Consider the following 12,618-nt stretch of genomic DNA (forward strand, 5'->3'; position numbering starts at 1 on the left):
CCTTTTTATAATGAAATTTATTTCATTTCAAGTTGTTTAAATTATGTGTAATATTTGAAGGGTGTGAAATATTTACTTATCCTTGTTATTGAATTTTATTAAAACATAGTTTTAAAAAATAAATAATAAAAAATGAAAAAAAAGTAAATCGTACTTCTTATATACGACTTACCCTATTTTTCATAAAAAAAAAAATTAAAAACTTGAAAGTCGTCAATGGCAGTGACAACTTTCATTAAAATATTGAAAAAACTCAAAGTCGTGGCTGCCATCCACGACTTTGCTTATAAGCTGAGAAAAAAAATAGAGTGGTGTGTAAGTCGTACATGGCAACGACGACTTACACCCTTTTGGTAAATTTTTAAAAACTGCACTAGTTTGGTAATATAATGTAAAAAAATACACCCTTTTGGTAAAAAAGTCGAAGTCAGTTGTGCCCCATTAAAAATTAAGGATCAGAAATGCATTTAAAAACAGAACCTAAAAACAAGAAAGAAATAAAATGCGATTGTCATCGCCTCACCCTCAAGGAGCACCACGTCACATTGATAAATTTACTACTTTTTAACGAATGACTAACCACTTTTTATTGAGTTAGAATCATAGGATAATTATATATAAATAGGACATGACAACAATATTCTCTGAGATTCCAATATTATATTCTTTGGATCTCAACAAATTTTCCATCGGCATAATTCAGTGATCATAGTATTCATCAAATCTAAGACTCGAAAGGTTGCATAAAATTGCTTGAACCGTCATGAATGCAAGAAAAAAATGAGTGTGCGCGTAACAATCTTTGTAAAATTAAACTGCAATTTGTACCCAAAAAAATGCAATTATTTGACAAAGAAATAGATCTTAACCGAGTGAATAGTGATCGAATTGTTAGGCAAAAGTACCCCTTAGCTTTTCATTACTCAATTGATGCCTTATATAGGCTAGAATACAAACACAAAGACTAACAGACTTCTGTAACACAATTAACTAACTAGTAAATACAAAACTAGATGACTTGTGTAGCAAGCCACTATACAATCGGATATCAACCCCTTTTTAGGTAAAACTTACATAGACTCTCTTGAAAATAGAAACTGAAAATATTTGAGAAACCAAAATACGCTAAAAAAATTTATAACAAAAATAAAATAAGGACCAAAATTTTATTTGACGATTTATTTTATAGTAAGAAAATTCGAGAAGGGGAGGCGTCACACCTTCCCTCTATTTGGACTTAGTAAGCGACTTGATAGTAATCCTGTGACTCACACCAAACGGCTTAAAATCAAAGGTAAAGGTATCATAACGCAAGAAGAATTCCACCAAATACAACCTACACCAGAGAACCACCAAATTCTTAGCCGGACATATTTTATTATTTGGTGTAGCATTATCGGTCTCACGTCCATTGGACCATAACACGTGTTTCAATAACTTCTCTCCATCACCAATAAACCTCTCCGCAACAAACTCCTCGGGATTTTCAAAAATCTTTGGATCTTTAGTAGCGAACGGTTGATATCCAAATATCATCTCACCTTTGTTAATCTTAAAAGACGCATCATGACTCGACACCACCAGATCCTCCCTCGCTCTAGCGTATTGATATGGTACAGTTGGTTCAATTCTCAAAACTTCGTACACCGCTGATTTAGTCAAAGTCATCTCATCCAACGCGGCAAAAGTAACGCCGCCTTTTTTCTTAACAACAGCCCTGATTTCACCGGCGAGTTTTTTATGTAAACCCGGTCCACCTAACCCGACCCATTTAATCAGAATCGGAAACTGGTTCGATAAACCACCAAAAGCATTGAACCCTAAAACAAAAGCAAGATTATGACAAGCTTCTTCTCTAGTTATACCCATCCTTTCAGCTTCATCTAACACAGTTGTTCCTGCTTCCATTAAACCTTCGTAGAGTTTGTTGTAACATGATTTCACTGCACATGCCGGGACCGGAACGGTTCTGAGAAGAATATCTTCAAGGCAGTTGAACATTTTGGGAAGACCGGCAGTGCCTAACGGTGCAAGCTGAGCTGCAAGCCATGTTTGACAAAGGATGGGTCCACAGTTACCGATTTTGGTTTCGGTTGGGGATTTGTCTGTGATGAGTTTGAAGAAGAAGTTGAAGGAAAAGGCATCGATGGAGCAGTTGAAATTTGCTTTATGATTTTCAGCTAGTTGTTTATCGAGATCGATGAAGTGTTTGGAGAGGTTGGAGCTAAAGAGAGGGAGAGAGTTGGTGTGTTTGGAGGATAAGATGTAGAAGATGAAGCGTTTGAGAAGGTTGTGGGAAGGTTCAGTTGTGTCTTGAAAAGCGCAGGGGCGGTAACCGCCGAAAAATTCGGTAGAAGGCATGTAAGTGCCTTCGAAAACGTCCCTTTTTTCGACTTTGGCATTGTCGAAGAGGATGGGGAAGGAGACACCGTCGAGGAGAGCGATGACTTTTGGGTCTGGTGCAATGAAGCCACCAGGTGGCATGTTGAGTCTTAGGACGGTTGAGTTGTATTTTTCGATTCTGGTTGCGAAGTATTTGTCGCGGCCTTGGTTGTAGAAATAGTCTTGTCTGTCGTGTAGGACTCCGATGATTGGGAGGCCGTAGCTTCCTGGTATTGGTTTTAGAGGGAGGTTGGTGGAGGAAGCAGGTTCATATGATGATGATGCCATTGTTGTTGTTTGGAGTGTTCTGTGTTTAGTGAAAAGATGAAAGAACTTGCTTGTTGGAGTGTGGCTTAGGCATGCAGAGAGAACATATATATACTAATCAGTGGCGGGATCCATGCATGATGGATGGTAATGTGTTTAAGGGTATGATTAGTGCAGAAAAAACCAATTAACCTGACAAATTAAACCAAATCAAACTAAAAATTAACTCATTAAGTTTGGCTCGAATTAAAAATTGAACGGAAGAAAAACAACTTAGTTTGGTTCGATTTTTGGTTTTCAATTTTAAAAATTTTATGAACCTACCGAAGCTCTTATTAATATTTCTTACAATTGGGAATTGGTCAAACTCATTCATATAAAACTGGTTTGTAAGTTATAATTATCTCTTATTTATAATTTTTTGTCCGGACCAACTCAATCTGATGGCAAACGTGATAACATTGTTTTTTATTTAAAGTGACGATATATATGTCAATAATTTTACATTTGTTTTGATTTTACATTTCAATTTTATCTAAATAAAAACGAATAAAAATAAAAACTCGATTTTAACAACCTTATTTAAATAGTGTACGGTGGTCACGCGGTGATCATTAATACTACCATTATTTTAACAACCTTATTTAAAGTGACGATTTATACGTCGATAATTTTACGTTTTCATTTTAAATTTCAATTTTACTTAAGTAAAATGAGTCAAGATAAAAATTCGATTTTGACAACTTTACTTGTAATAGTTTCTAACCGTGCAGTGGTCACGCGGTGTGATTAATACTACCTAGTAGACTTACAATGTGAAACCGGCCTGATATACAGTGATACGTTTAATAGAGAGGATAAGTACGAGACATGCACCATAGTAAATGTTTGATCAACGCCACAGATGTTATGGTTGAGAGTTAACTATTGAGGTGTGAATGAAATCAACCAGAGTCACAGTCACAGCGTTGATGAGAGGTAAGTAGAGATTATTATTGAAGTACGGAAGGAGAGGGGGTATAATTGCCTAATTGGGAGCTTGGCCCAAAAGGACTGTTGGAAAGTCAAGTCCTCATGTGATGACAAAATGTTGACAACCACAACGCAAAAATCTTGTTAGGATTATTTAATGATGTAAAAGAAAAAAAACAACGTTTTGACGCAGGTTTAGATTAGGACCGTCTGATCTAAAAACATATAGCTTAGATAATTTATAATAATTTTATAATTGCATCAATTTAAACCGTCCAATTTCTGATTAATGACTATGATTTGAAACTGCATAAAACTGTGTACTGTAATTACAGCAGACAATCAAGATCCATTATTAAAGATATTGAATATGGTAATGTAGACTACAAGAAATGGTATGGTTTTTTTTTTTCAACAAAAAAAAAACATACAATTTTGTACAAAAAAAAAAAGAGATTCTATGGTGCAGTCTATTTTTGGACTGTTTTGGTGCAGTCTTTTTTTTTTTTTTTTTACCAATAGAATTCAATTTAATTCCCACATTGGTGTAAGTCTATGGTGATTCTTTTTTTTTAACAAACTTTTATTTATTACATATTAGTCTCCCATCAAGTAAATATTTATTTACAATTTGCAAACAAAAAATAAATTTTATTTCAATTTAAAACAAATCAGATAATATAATTTAAAATGTTTTTTATTTGACCAAATTAAAAATGAAATTAGAAACTCTAAGGTACTGTTTGGCCTAGCTTTTTTTCCTCTTCTTTTTTCCTCTTCTTTTGAGCTTATGCAAACAGCTCAAGGTTGTTTATGATAAAATAGCTTATAAAAATACAATTTTGACTAGTATGAACTTATAAAATAACATAAAACCTAATTTATATTGCATAAGCTGTTTGCATAAGCTCAAAAAAAAAAAAAAAAAAAACTAGGCGAAACGGTACCTAAATCCCAAATTTCACCTTTTCTTCGTCTCCATCTTCTTGTTCTACAAACAAACAACTTGTGTATGCTTTCAATATCAAAGAATTGGCAAATATAGGATTTAATTAAGATAATACGATTATGCTTAATATACCTTTCTTTTTCAAAAGCTGCTACAATCCTATGGGTATTAAATTGGGAAAAATAACCATCAAATAAAATCAAAGAATTTTGATCTGTGTAAAAATGTCCTTTCTGATTTTTTTTTTTTTTTATGTCTTTCATGGGTAAATCAAAGATTTTTTTTGATAAATAATAACTCTACAATTGAATAAATGATACACACAAGAGATTTTTTTCAAAATTCTTTGATTTTATTATCTATCAATCTAGGTTTAGGTTATTTTCAAAATTGATTATACGTGGTGGCAGATGCAGTCATGTTTAAGGAGGAGTATAAGAATTTTAACATAGGGATTATTTGTAATTAATCACAACCATCTCCTTGGTTGTATGAACAAAAGTTTTGATTTTGTGACTTTGCTGTTTGTTTCAATTTTAGTGACTTTGAGGTATGCAGAGCTTCTGGTGTGATGTACACATGGTTCCGGTAAAGAACAAAGGGGTTTATTTTATTTGGTAATGAAGATGAATACAAGTATGAATATATGATCACAGAAAAAATTCATTGATTAGTCTAAAATTGAAAAATTGTCCTCTCTTGTTCTCTTGAAGAAGACCCTATTTATAGGCAAAACCTTCACCTCTTGCTTCTCAGGTAACCGCCTTGCTTGTAGAGGAATTCATGGGTAGTGGGCGGTTTCTTTTCCTTCTTCTCCAAGCTTCTTTTCCTTCTTCTCCAAGCCATGGTGGATCATGGAGGTGGTGGTGATTTTTCACGTGTGATAATCATGATAGGAATCAGGGGGAAGAAGATATTTGTGTGAACCTTATGGATTATAATTGATTGGGCTTTTTCGTATTGGGCCTTAACAAATCACACCCTGGTCCATTGCCCAGTACACACATGTAAGCTTTAATTTTAGTGATTTTGATGAACGCATGTGATGAGCAAAGAAGTTTCAATTTTAGTGATTTTGTGACTTGTTGTTTTTTGTTTCAATTTTAGTTGTAATTTTGTTTTAATTGATTTACAATCACAATTAAAATTAAAAACAATTTAAATATTGGGGTAATTTTGTAACTTTTAATATGATAGGGACTTAGTTGAAATATTAATAGATATAAAAATACATGGTAAGTACCATAGAAGTAGTTTGTACCATATAATTCAAAGTGAGTCAACACTGCATGCTCATTGGCCAGATTAAGACTGCACCAAAACAGTCTAAATAAGGACTGCACCATAGACTTTTCCAAACAAAAAAAAAAGGAAAACCATACCATTTGTGAATCATAAATGATAAATATGTTATGTGTTCACGAGTTATGGGTTTAGAATCATAAATCCGTTATTCGAACTAAATCACCTCGAATTTAAACAGGTTGGTACAAATTGATCTCGCACTTGAATGAGTTCAGGAAAAATATAATATGGGTTGGATTGAGTTGGATCACCGAGGTGAACGGGATAACCCGTACCCGTGAGTACCCGCTAGGTGCAGATACATTTTAAAATAAAAAAAAAATTAAAGCCAAATCAATTCATTTCATCAATGCTTATAAAAAAAAATCATTTCATCAATGAAATCACTAGTAAATACTTCCACGATGACATTTTATAAACAAATTTCATCCTTTTAAGTTCATTATATATAATTAATGTATCTGGACTATGCAATGAACCTAAAAAGGTAAAATTTGCTTATAAATTATCGCGGATGGAGTACGGTGGAGTATAAAAAGTACTAAGGTAGAATTGAATATAGATGCTCTTGCAAGATTATGATTGAGCGACTTTATTAGCTGACTAATCTTATTTCGGTCCTACAACAGTCCACTTAATTAACTGCTCCACCATCCAATCCGATATGAATGGGAAAGCCCCATTTGAGTGGCACCCGTTTCGGTTAGTCATATCGTTTCCAATTTGGCCACAAAAGTCTCTCATCGATTACAATATTGTTCCAACCATGGTTACTAAAGTACAACATTAGGAACAATAAGACTAACCGACGACGGACTATACACAGGAAAAAAATGTAATGATTATAAGTATGAGAGAATGTGAGTGAATTTTTGTTTACACAAAATTGGCAAAGACATGGCAAATCAAAATTGGTCATGTGACAACACAGTTTTGACTAGGGGTGGTAAAACAGTCCGACCGGTTGAACTCACTTAAAAGTTGTGTGGGGCGGGCCGACCCGCGAGTTAAATAAAATATATTTTTCTTTTATTATTTTTTCCAGTGTGTCAAACAAAAGTCTTAATAAAATGAGGTGGCCCAATCCAATAAACAACACTTATTTAAGTAAATTTAGGATTTTTTTTCTATTTATTTTAGATTTTTTTATATTGATTAATTTGTTTTTATGTAAAATTTGTTAACTACATTGTTAGATTTGATGGTGTGACAATTATATACATCTTCTTAAAATGTGTTTTTTCAATCTTAATGTGAGTCTCGACACTTGAATGGTTCGTTGGAGTGCTCAAGGGGTACAAGCATGATCGTGAACGTTGATGGAAGTAGTATCGGTAATCTTGGAGTTTTCGGTTTCGGAGGCTTGATTCGGAACTCGGATGGTGCGTGGGTACAAGGTTTTGTTAGAATATTTTGTGGGCTGCAATCAATTGTGGGTTTTGGTTTTAATAAAAATGGGTTGATGTTGTTGTGATCCATTTGATGATGCTTAGGCCCGATAATTGTGATCAGTAATAATGGGCTTTGAACACTAATTCTGATTTGTGTAGAATAAAGTGTAGGCTCAACTCAAGGGTTATATATAAGATTGGCTAAGTCCCCTTTATCGTCACATATAAAAACACAGTACGCTCATTTGTGGTTTTACCCACCAAAGACCTCAAAGACTGGAGCAAGTGGTCAGGCAAAGGAAGACCTTGTCTAATATATCGTTGGTTTCGATATTGGCTCTTCGGTAAACACAATCGTTGATTATCAAGTAAGTATGTTCTATTTTCATATAATATATCGATCTCTAATTGTTAATTCTTACAGGTTTTGCGAGTAATATATAGGATTCTCGAATATCCTTCACGCGGAATTATTGACAGTTTATCACGGTTTAGCTTTGGCTTGGGAGTTCGACATCAAAGAGCTTTGGTGCTATTCTGATTCTAAGATCGTTATCAAGTTGTTAGCAGATCCTGCTAATGATTAGCACCACTATGCAGCTATTATTTATAATATCAAGGATCTCCTTGCTAAGGACTAGATATGGGTGGCAAAACGGGTCCAACCCGCCGAGCCGTCCCGTTTATCCCACCATTTTTGGCAGACTGAGCCTAAGTTTTGAGCTCGACCCCTTTAGTTGTTCCGTCCCGCCGAACTCGCTGAAAAATCGGGGCGGAGCGGCCCGCGAGTTACATAAAAATATAAAATCTATTTTTTTTTAATAATGAATAGTATAAGATGATCCAACCCAATAAAATACAAGACTTATTTAAAATAAATTTAGTTTTTTTCTTCTATTCATTCATACAATCGGTGCCAAATTTTGGATTACTTGTTGCCACTTTACTCTTTTATTGTCGTTCTTGCTTCTTTTTGTCTTTTCAGTCTTCATACTCGTTCTTCTTCTTCACTGGATTTCTAGTGTAACTTACTTTTTATATGACGTGATTTACATTTTTTCCCAGTTCATTACCTTAAATACATAGTCAAATATTTTCTTGATAATTAGAGTGACTACATACATGTTTAGAGTGATCCCCTCTGAATCAGGGAAGGTAGATATAATCAAAGGACTTATGGCATACTTCCTTGATGATTTTGTCTCATAAGCTACATACATGTTTTTCGTAACAACACAAGTGTCAAAATAAAAAATAAAATAAAAAACAAAAAAAACTTTTTGTTTGACGGGCCGGCCCGTCAACTCGATTGTCCGCCATTAAACTGGGCGGGCTGTGATTTTAGACTCGGCCACCTAAGTTGGCTCGGCTCGTACCGCTTTTAGACAGACTTAAGCGGACCAAGCCTAAACGGGGCGGGCTTGCCCACTTTGCCACCCCTAGGACTAGAGGGTTTAAGTTGTTCACACCCTTCGAAAGGGCAACACCTGTGTGGACTATTTAGCCAAACTTGGAGCACAAAACCCTGAAGTTTATTCTCCTATAGCTATTTCACCTAATGGAATGAGTCTCCTCCTGCTAGCTGATGCTAGTGGGACTTTATTTTCTAGATAATTTGTTTGTTCTTTGTTTTCCATTTTCTTTCCCTCCTTATACCAAAAAAAAATTGATGGTGTGTTGGTGTTTGATATTTCTCATAAGCTAGTTATTCTCCTAAATTTGTTTGTTTCCAATTTTTTTAAAAAATAACATCAGCATTTTTTTTTGTAATAACACAGGTGTTAAAATAAAAACAAATGGCCGCCAACTCGCTTGTCCGCCAATAAACAAGCGGGGGTGTGATTTTAGACTTGGCCACCTAAGTTGGCCCACCTCGTCTCGTCCCATTTTTAGGTGGGCTTAAGGTGGGGCGAGCCTAAATGGAGCGGGCTTGTCCGCTTTGTAGCCTCTAGTTTTGACTGCAACATGTCCATTTTTTGACTGCCGACAGGTTCGCTACTTAAAATGCAAATAGGTAGCAAACACTTTTTCCCCCTCTTTTTTTTTTTTTTTTTTGTAATTTGATACATTTATTACTTAACCTATGAGAGATAAAATTGCAAACATAGGGGGGCATGAGAAACTCAGGGTTAGCGAAAAAAAGAACTCTAAATATCATGGACTACTCATAAGCATGATCACACAAATAAAAAAAATACAAAAAGAGGACCCGAATAAAACAAAATAAACATTCTAACAAACTAATTACTTTTTTTTTTTTGAAGAAGCTAAAATGATATATATATATATATATTAACACAAACAGCCTCCCCAGCACAAGACGTACCGAGATAGACTATAAAAATACAAGAGAGTCACAAACTAATTACTTTTAACACCCCCATAAATTGAATGTATATCAAACATTCCAAATCTGGAAACAAATTTGAGAGGGGTTCAATGTACAGAGAGCCTTTGTAAAACTCATAATTTGAAATAGGAAGGAGATGAAGTTTGCGCTCTTGAATTTTGTCTAACCTTATGCGAGAACCGCGACGAATTAAGGAATTTAAGAAATAGAATGTAACAAAAACCAACAATAAATTAGTTCAAATGGTAAAGGGTTTTGTGCTCTTTAAACATGTGGGAAAATTGCTTTTTTCGCCCCCCATGTTCCTCTTAAACCCCCCAAAAATCCCAAAATAACCTTGAATTTGGGGGGGTTTAGGAAGCTATGGATCCTAGGATCCGAAATATATTATGTGTGGTTCGTGGGATCCGAAACAAGCCAATTATAGATGGGAACACGTTTTTTTTTTTTTTGGGGGGGGGGGGGGGGGGCGAAAATTGTGCTTATACGTTGGTTTGGAGTCTACAATCCAAAACCAATTATGTTCGGATTCTGCGAACCGAAATGGTCACGAAAATCACAGGTTTGGATCCTATGAACCGAAATGGTCATGAAAATCACAGGTTTGGATCCTGCGAACCGAAATGGTCACTAAAATTACAGGTTTGGAGTGTACAGTCCAAAATCAAGTTTTCTACAGAAATTTTTTTACAGTTTTGCAGGCCAACATTATGCATGTTCGGAATTTGCTCTTTTGCACTAAATTAAAAGTTAAAAATAACCATTGTCATTACATACGATAACTTCAAACATAATCAAATAAATCACAACTTCAAACTCTAAAACGTAAATTACAACTTCAAACTTAAAAACAATTCAAGCAAAATGAGTTCGTCTTCATTTGGCTCCATCTTCATTTGTCTCTCACAACTACAGGATCATCTTCATTTGTTTCCATCTTCATGTCACCTTTTTCATTCTTCATGAGTTCGTCAAATTCAACCATCCGATCCATAAATGTATCCTCCCAAGTCTCAGCCTCTTGCGCCCTATGATTTTTCCATTCCTTACAAGTTTGAGGCAGTGGACACCCAACCTTCAATTTAACATACACAAAATGGTTTGGAACCATACCAACACACATAATGCGTGCAAATGGATCCAACGGTGGACGACCGCGCAGTGGAAAATAGGTTTCACAATAACCAATCTTGTGTTTAGTTAATAAAACTACAACGCAGTTGTAGGCCGTTGCAAGGATATGCCCCATATCTGATTTCACAATCACCATAGTATAAATCCAGCTTTTATAGCCTCTTTTTTGCACCATTCGATCATCTCATCTTGGACCTTATACTTTTCACACTTAGAAAAATAATTGGCAGTGTTAACCAAAATATTTGCGGGTTCAACTACATTAGGTTGTGCAATGTCGGGTTCATCGATGTTTGGTTTCATTTCAAACGGAGGTTCGGCCATCACAAACCCTACCTATCACAATAAATTTCAAAATTTTAAAAAGCTGTCCAGTTTGGCATGTGGGATCCGAAATGGGTTCGGATTGTATGAGCCAAACGCGACTGCGATCATAAAACCATGAAAATTGAAAAAATTAACAGTTTAAAGTGCTTATTACCTCTTGTATGACTTTGATTGAGTATTGCGCCCCTCTTTGAGTGAATAAACGTTGCTTTCAAGTCTCTGATACGCCAAAAAAATCGCCCTAGCTCCAAAGCTCCCAATTGAGTGTCCAAGTGGTTATGAAAGTGCAACTTCTGAAATATAGGCTATATAGACTCTATTCGGATCCTACACACCGAATATGAGCGTTTCCGGTTGGTAGAATCCGAAATGATGCAAAATTTTAAAAATCAAAGCATTTCGGATTGTACAGTCCAAAATCAAGTTTTCCTGGGCAAATCATCAACGATGTACAAGTCAGGCATAGCCAGCCAATGGCTTGTTTAAACTGGTTTCGGATTGTATGGTCCATATCAAACAAGTTTCGGCTTCCATACTCCAAAACCGTTAAAAATAAGGACGTTCGGATTGTACAGTCCAAACCCAGGTTTTCCTGGGCAAAACATCACGTACAAGGCAGGCATAACTAGTCAATTGCTTGTTTAAACTGATTTCGGATTGTATGGACCATAACAAACAAATTTCGGATTCTAGAGTCCAAACGCATTTATAGGGTCAAAATGGTCACTTTGGGGGGCCTTGGAGGAAACAATGGGGAAAAAAAGCAATTTTCAACATGTGGTCATGGGTTAGATTCCACATAGTGCATTCAATTTGATCCTCTAAAATATCACGAACAACAAAAGTAAATAAAGGTTTGCATAGAAAAATAAATAAGTTACACACTTATTCATTTCTTCAAGGAACAATAGAAATTTAACGATGAAATAGTTTGTTGAGCCCATATAAGCTCTTTACACACTTGGTTTGGCTTTACACTCGCACCTTATGGAGTGGACATGTAAGCATATTCTTTCAAACCAACGTGCAAAAAACGTTATTGACATTAAGTTGATGAAGATGTCAATTCTTTGTATATGTTAGAGCTAATAAAATTTTTACAGTGGTAAGTTTAGCTACATATAAAAACGTATCGAAATAATCAAGGCCTCTCTATTTGATTGTAGCATTTAACAACAAGACGAACCTTATACCTTTTCAGAGAGAGCATGAATATTGAGTAAAATGTAGAATTAACAAATTTAGGCATAGTTACTTGGTGGGAAAGTAACTAACTAAAGATTACAAAATGTGAAAATGCTTAACAAATAGAGAGCAAAAGTTTCTTCAAGGATAGAGAGTTATAGTTACCTTATAAAATTATTTCATCAATGATATAAGAAAGAGAAATTTCATCCTCTCTCTCTAAAAAAACATACGCTTTCATTTCTCTCTAAAAGAAACTCAGATCTGTCGCCCAACTTTCTTCCCCTGTTCAATCCGAAGCTCATTTTCAAGATGTAGACATGGTTGTGGTGGTGCGATGAGTTCTCCACTCCGCA

The 12,618-nt window shown here is 35.1% G+C and overlaps 2 protein-coding genes across 2 annotated transcripts; both read right to left on the reverse strand.

Annotated features, from left to right (window-relative positions):
* Positions 1 to 888: 888 nt before the first annotated feature.
* Positions 889 to 2,726, reverse strand: LOC123918850 (allene oxide synthase 1, chloroplastic-like). The gene has a single exon (XM_045971010.1). It carries the CDS (start codon positions 2,668 to 2,670, stop codon positions 1,228 to 1,230), a length of 1,443 nt encoding a protein of 480 aa, XP_045826966.1. The 5' UTR covers positions 2,671 to 2,726; the 3' UTR covers positions 889 to 1,227.
* Positions 2,727 to 10,508: 7,782 nt separating this feature from the next.
* LOC123914749 lies at positions 10,509 to 10,886 on the reverse strand. Its single transcript, XM_045965923.1, has one exon. The coding sequence runs from the start codon at positions 10,884 to 10,886 to the stop codon at positions 10,509 to 10,511; it is 378 nt and encodes a 125-aa protein (XP_045821879.1).
* Between the last annotated feature and the right edge of the window lie 1,732 nt (positions 10,887 to 12,618).

The sequence above is a fragment of the Trifolium pratense genome, linkage group LG3, assembly GCF_020283565.1.
Source record: "Trifolium pratense cultivar HEN17-A07 linkage group LG3, ARS_RC_1.1, whole genome shotgun sequence".
Lineage (NCBI taxonomy): Eukaryota > Viridiplantae > Streptophyta > Magnoliopsida > Fabales > Fabaceae > Trifolium > Trifolium pratense.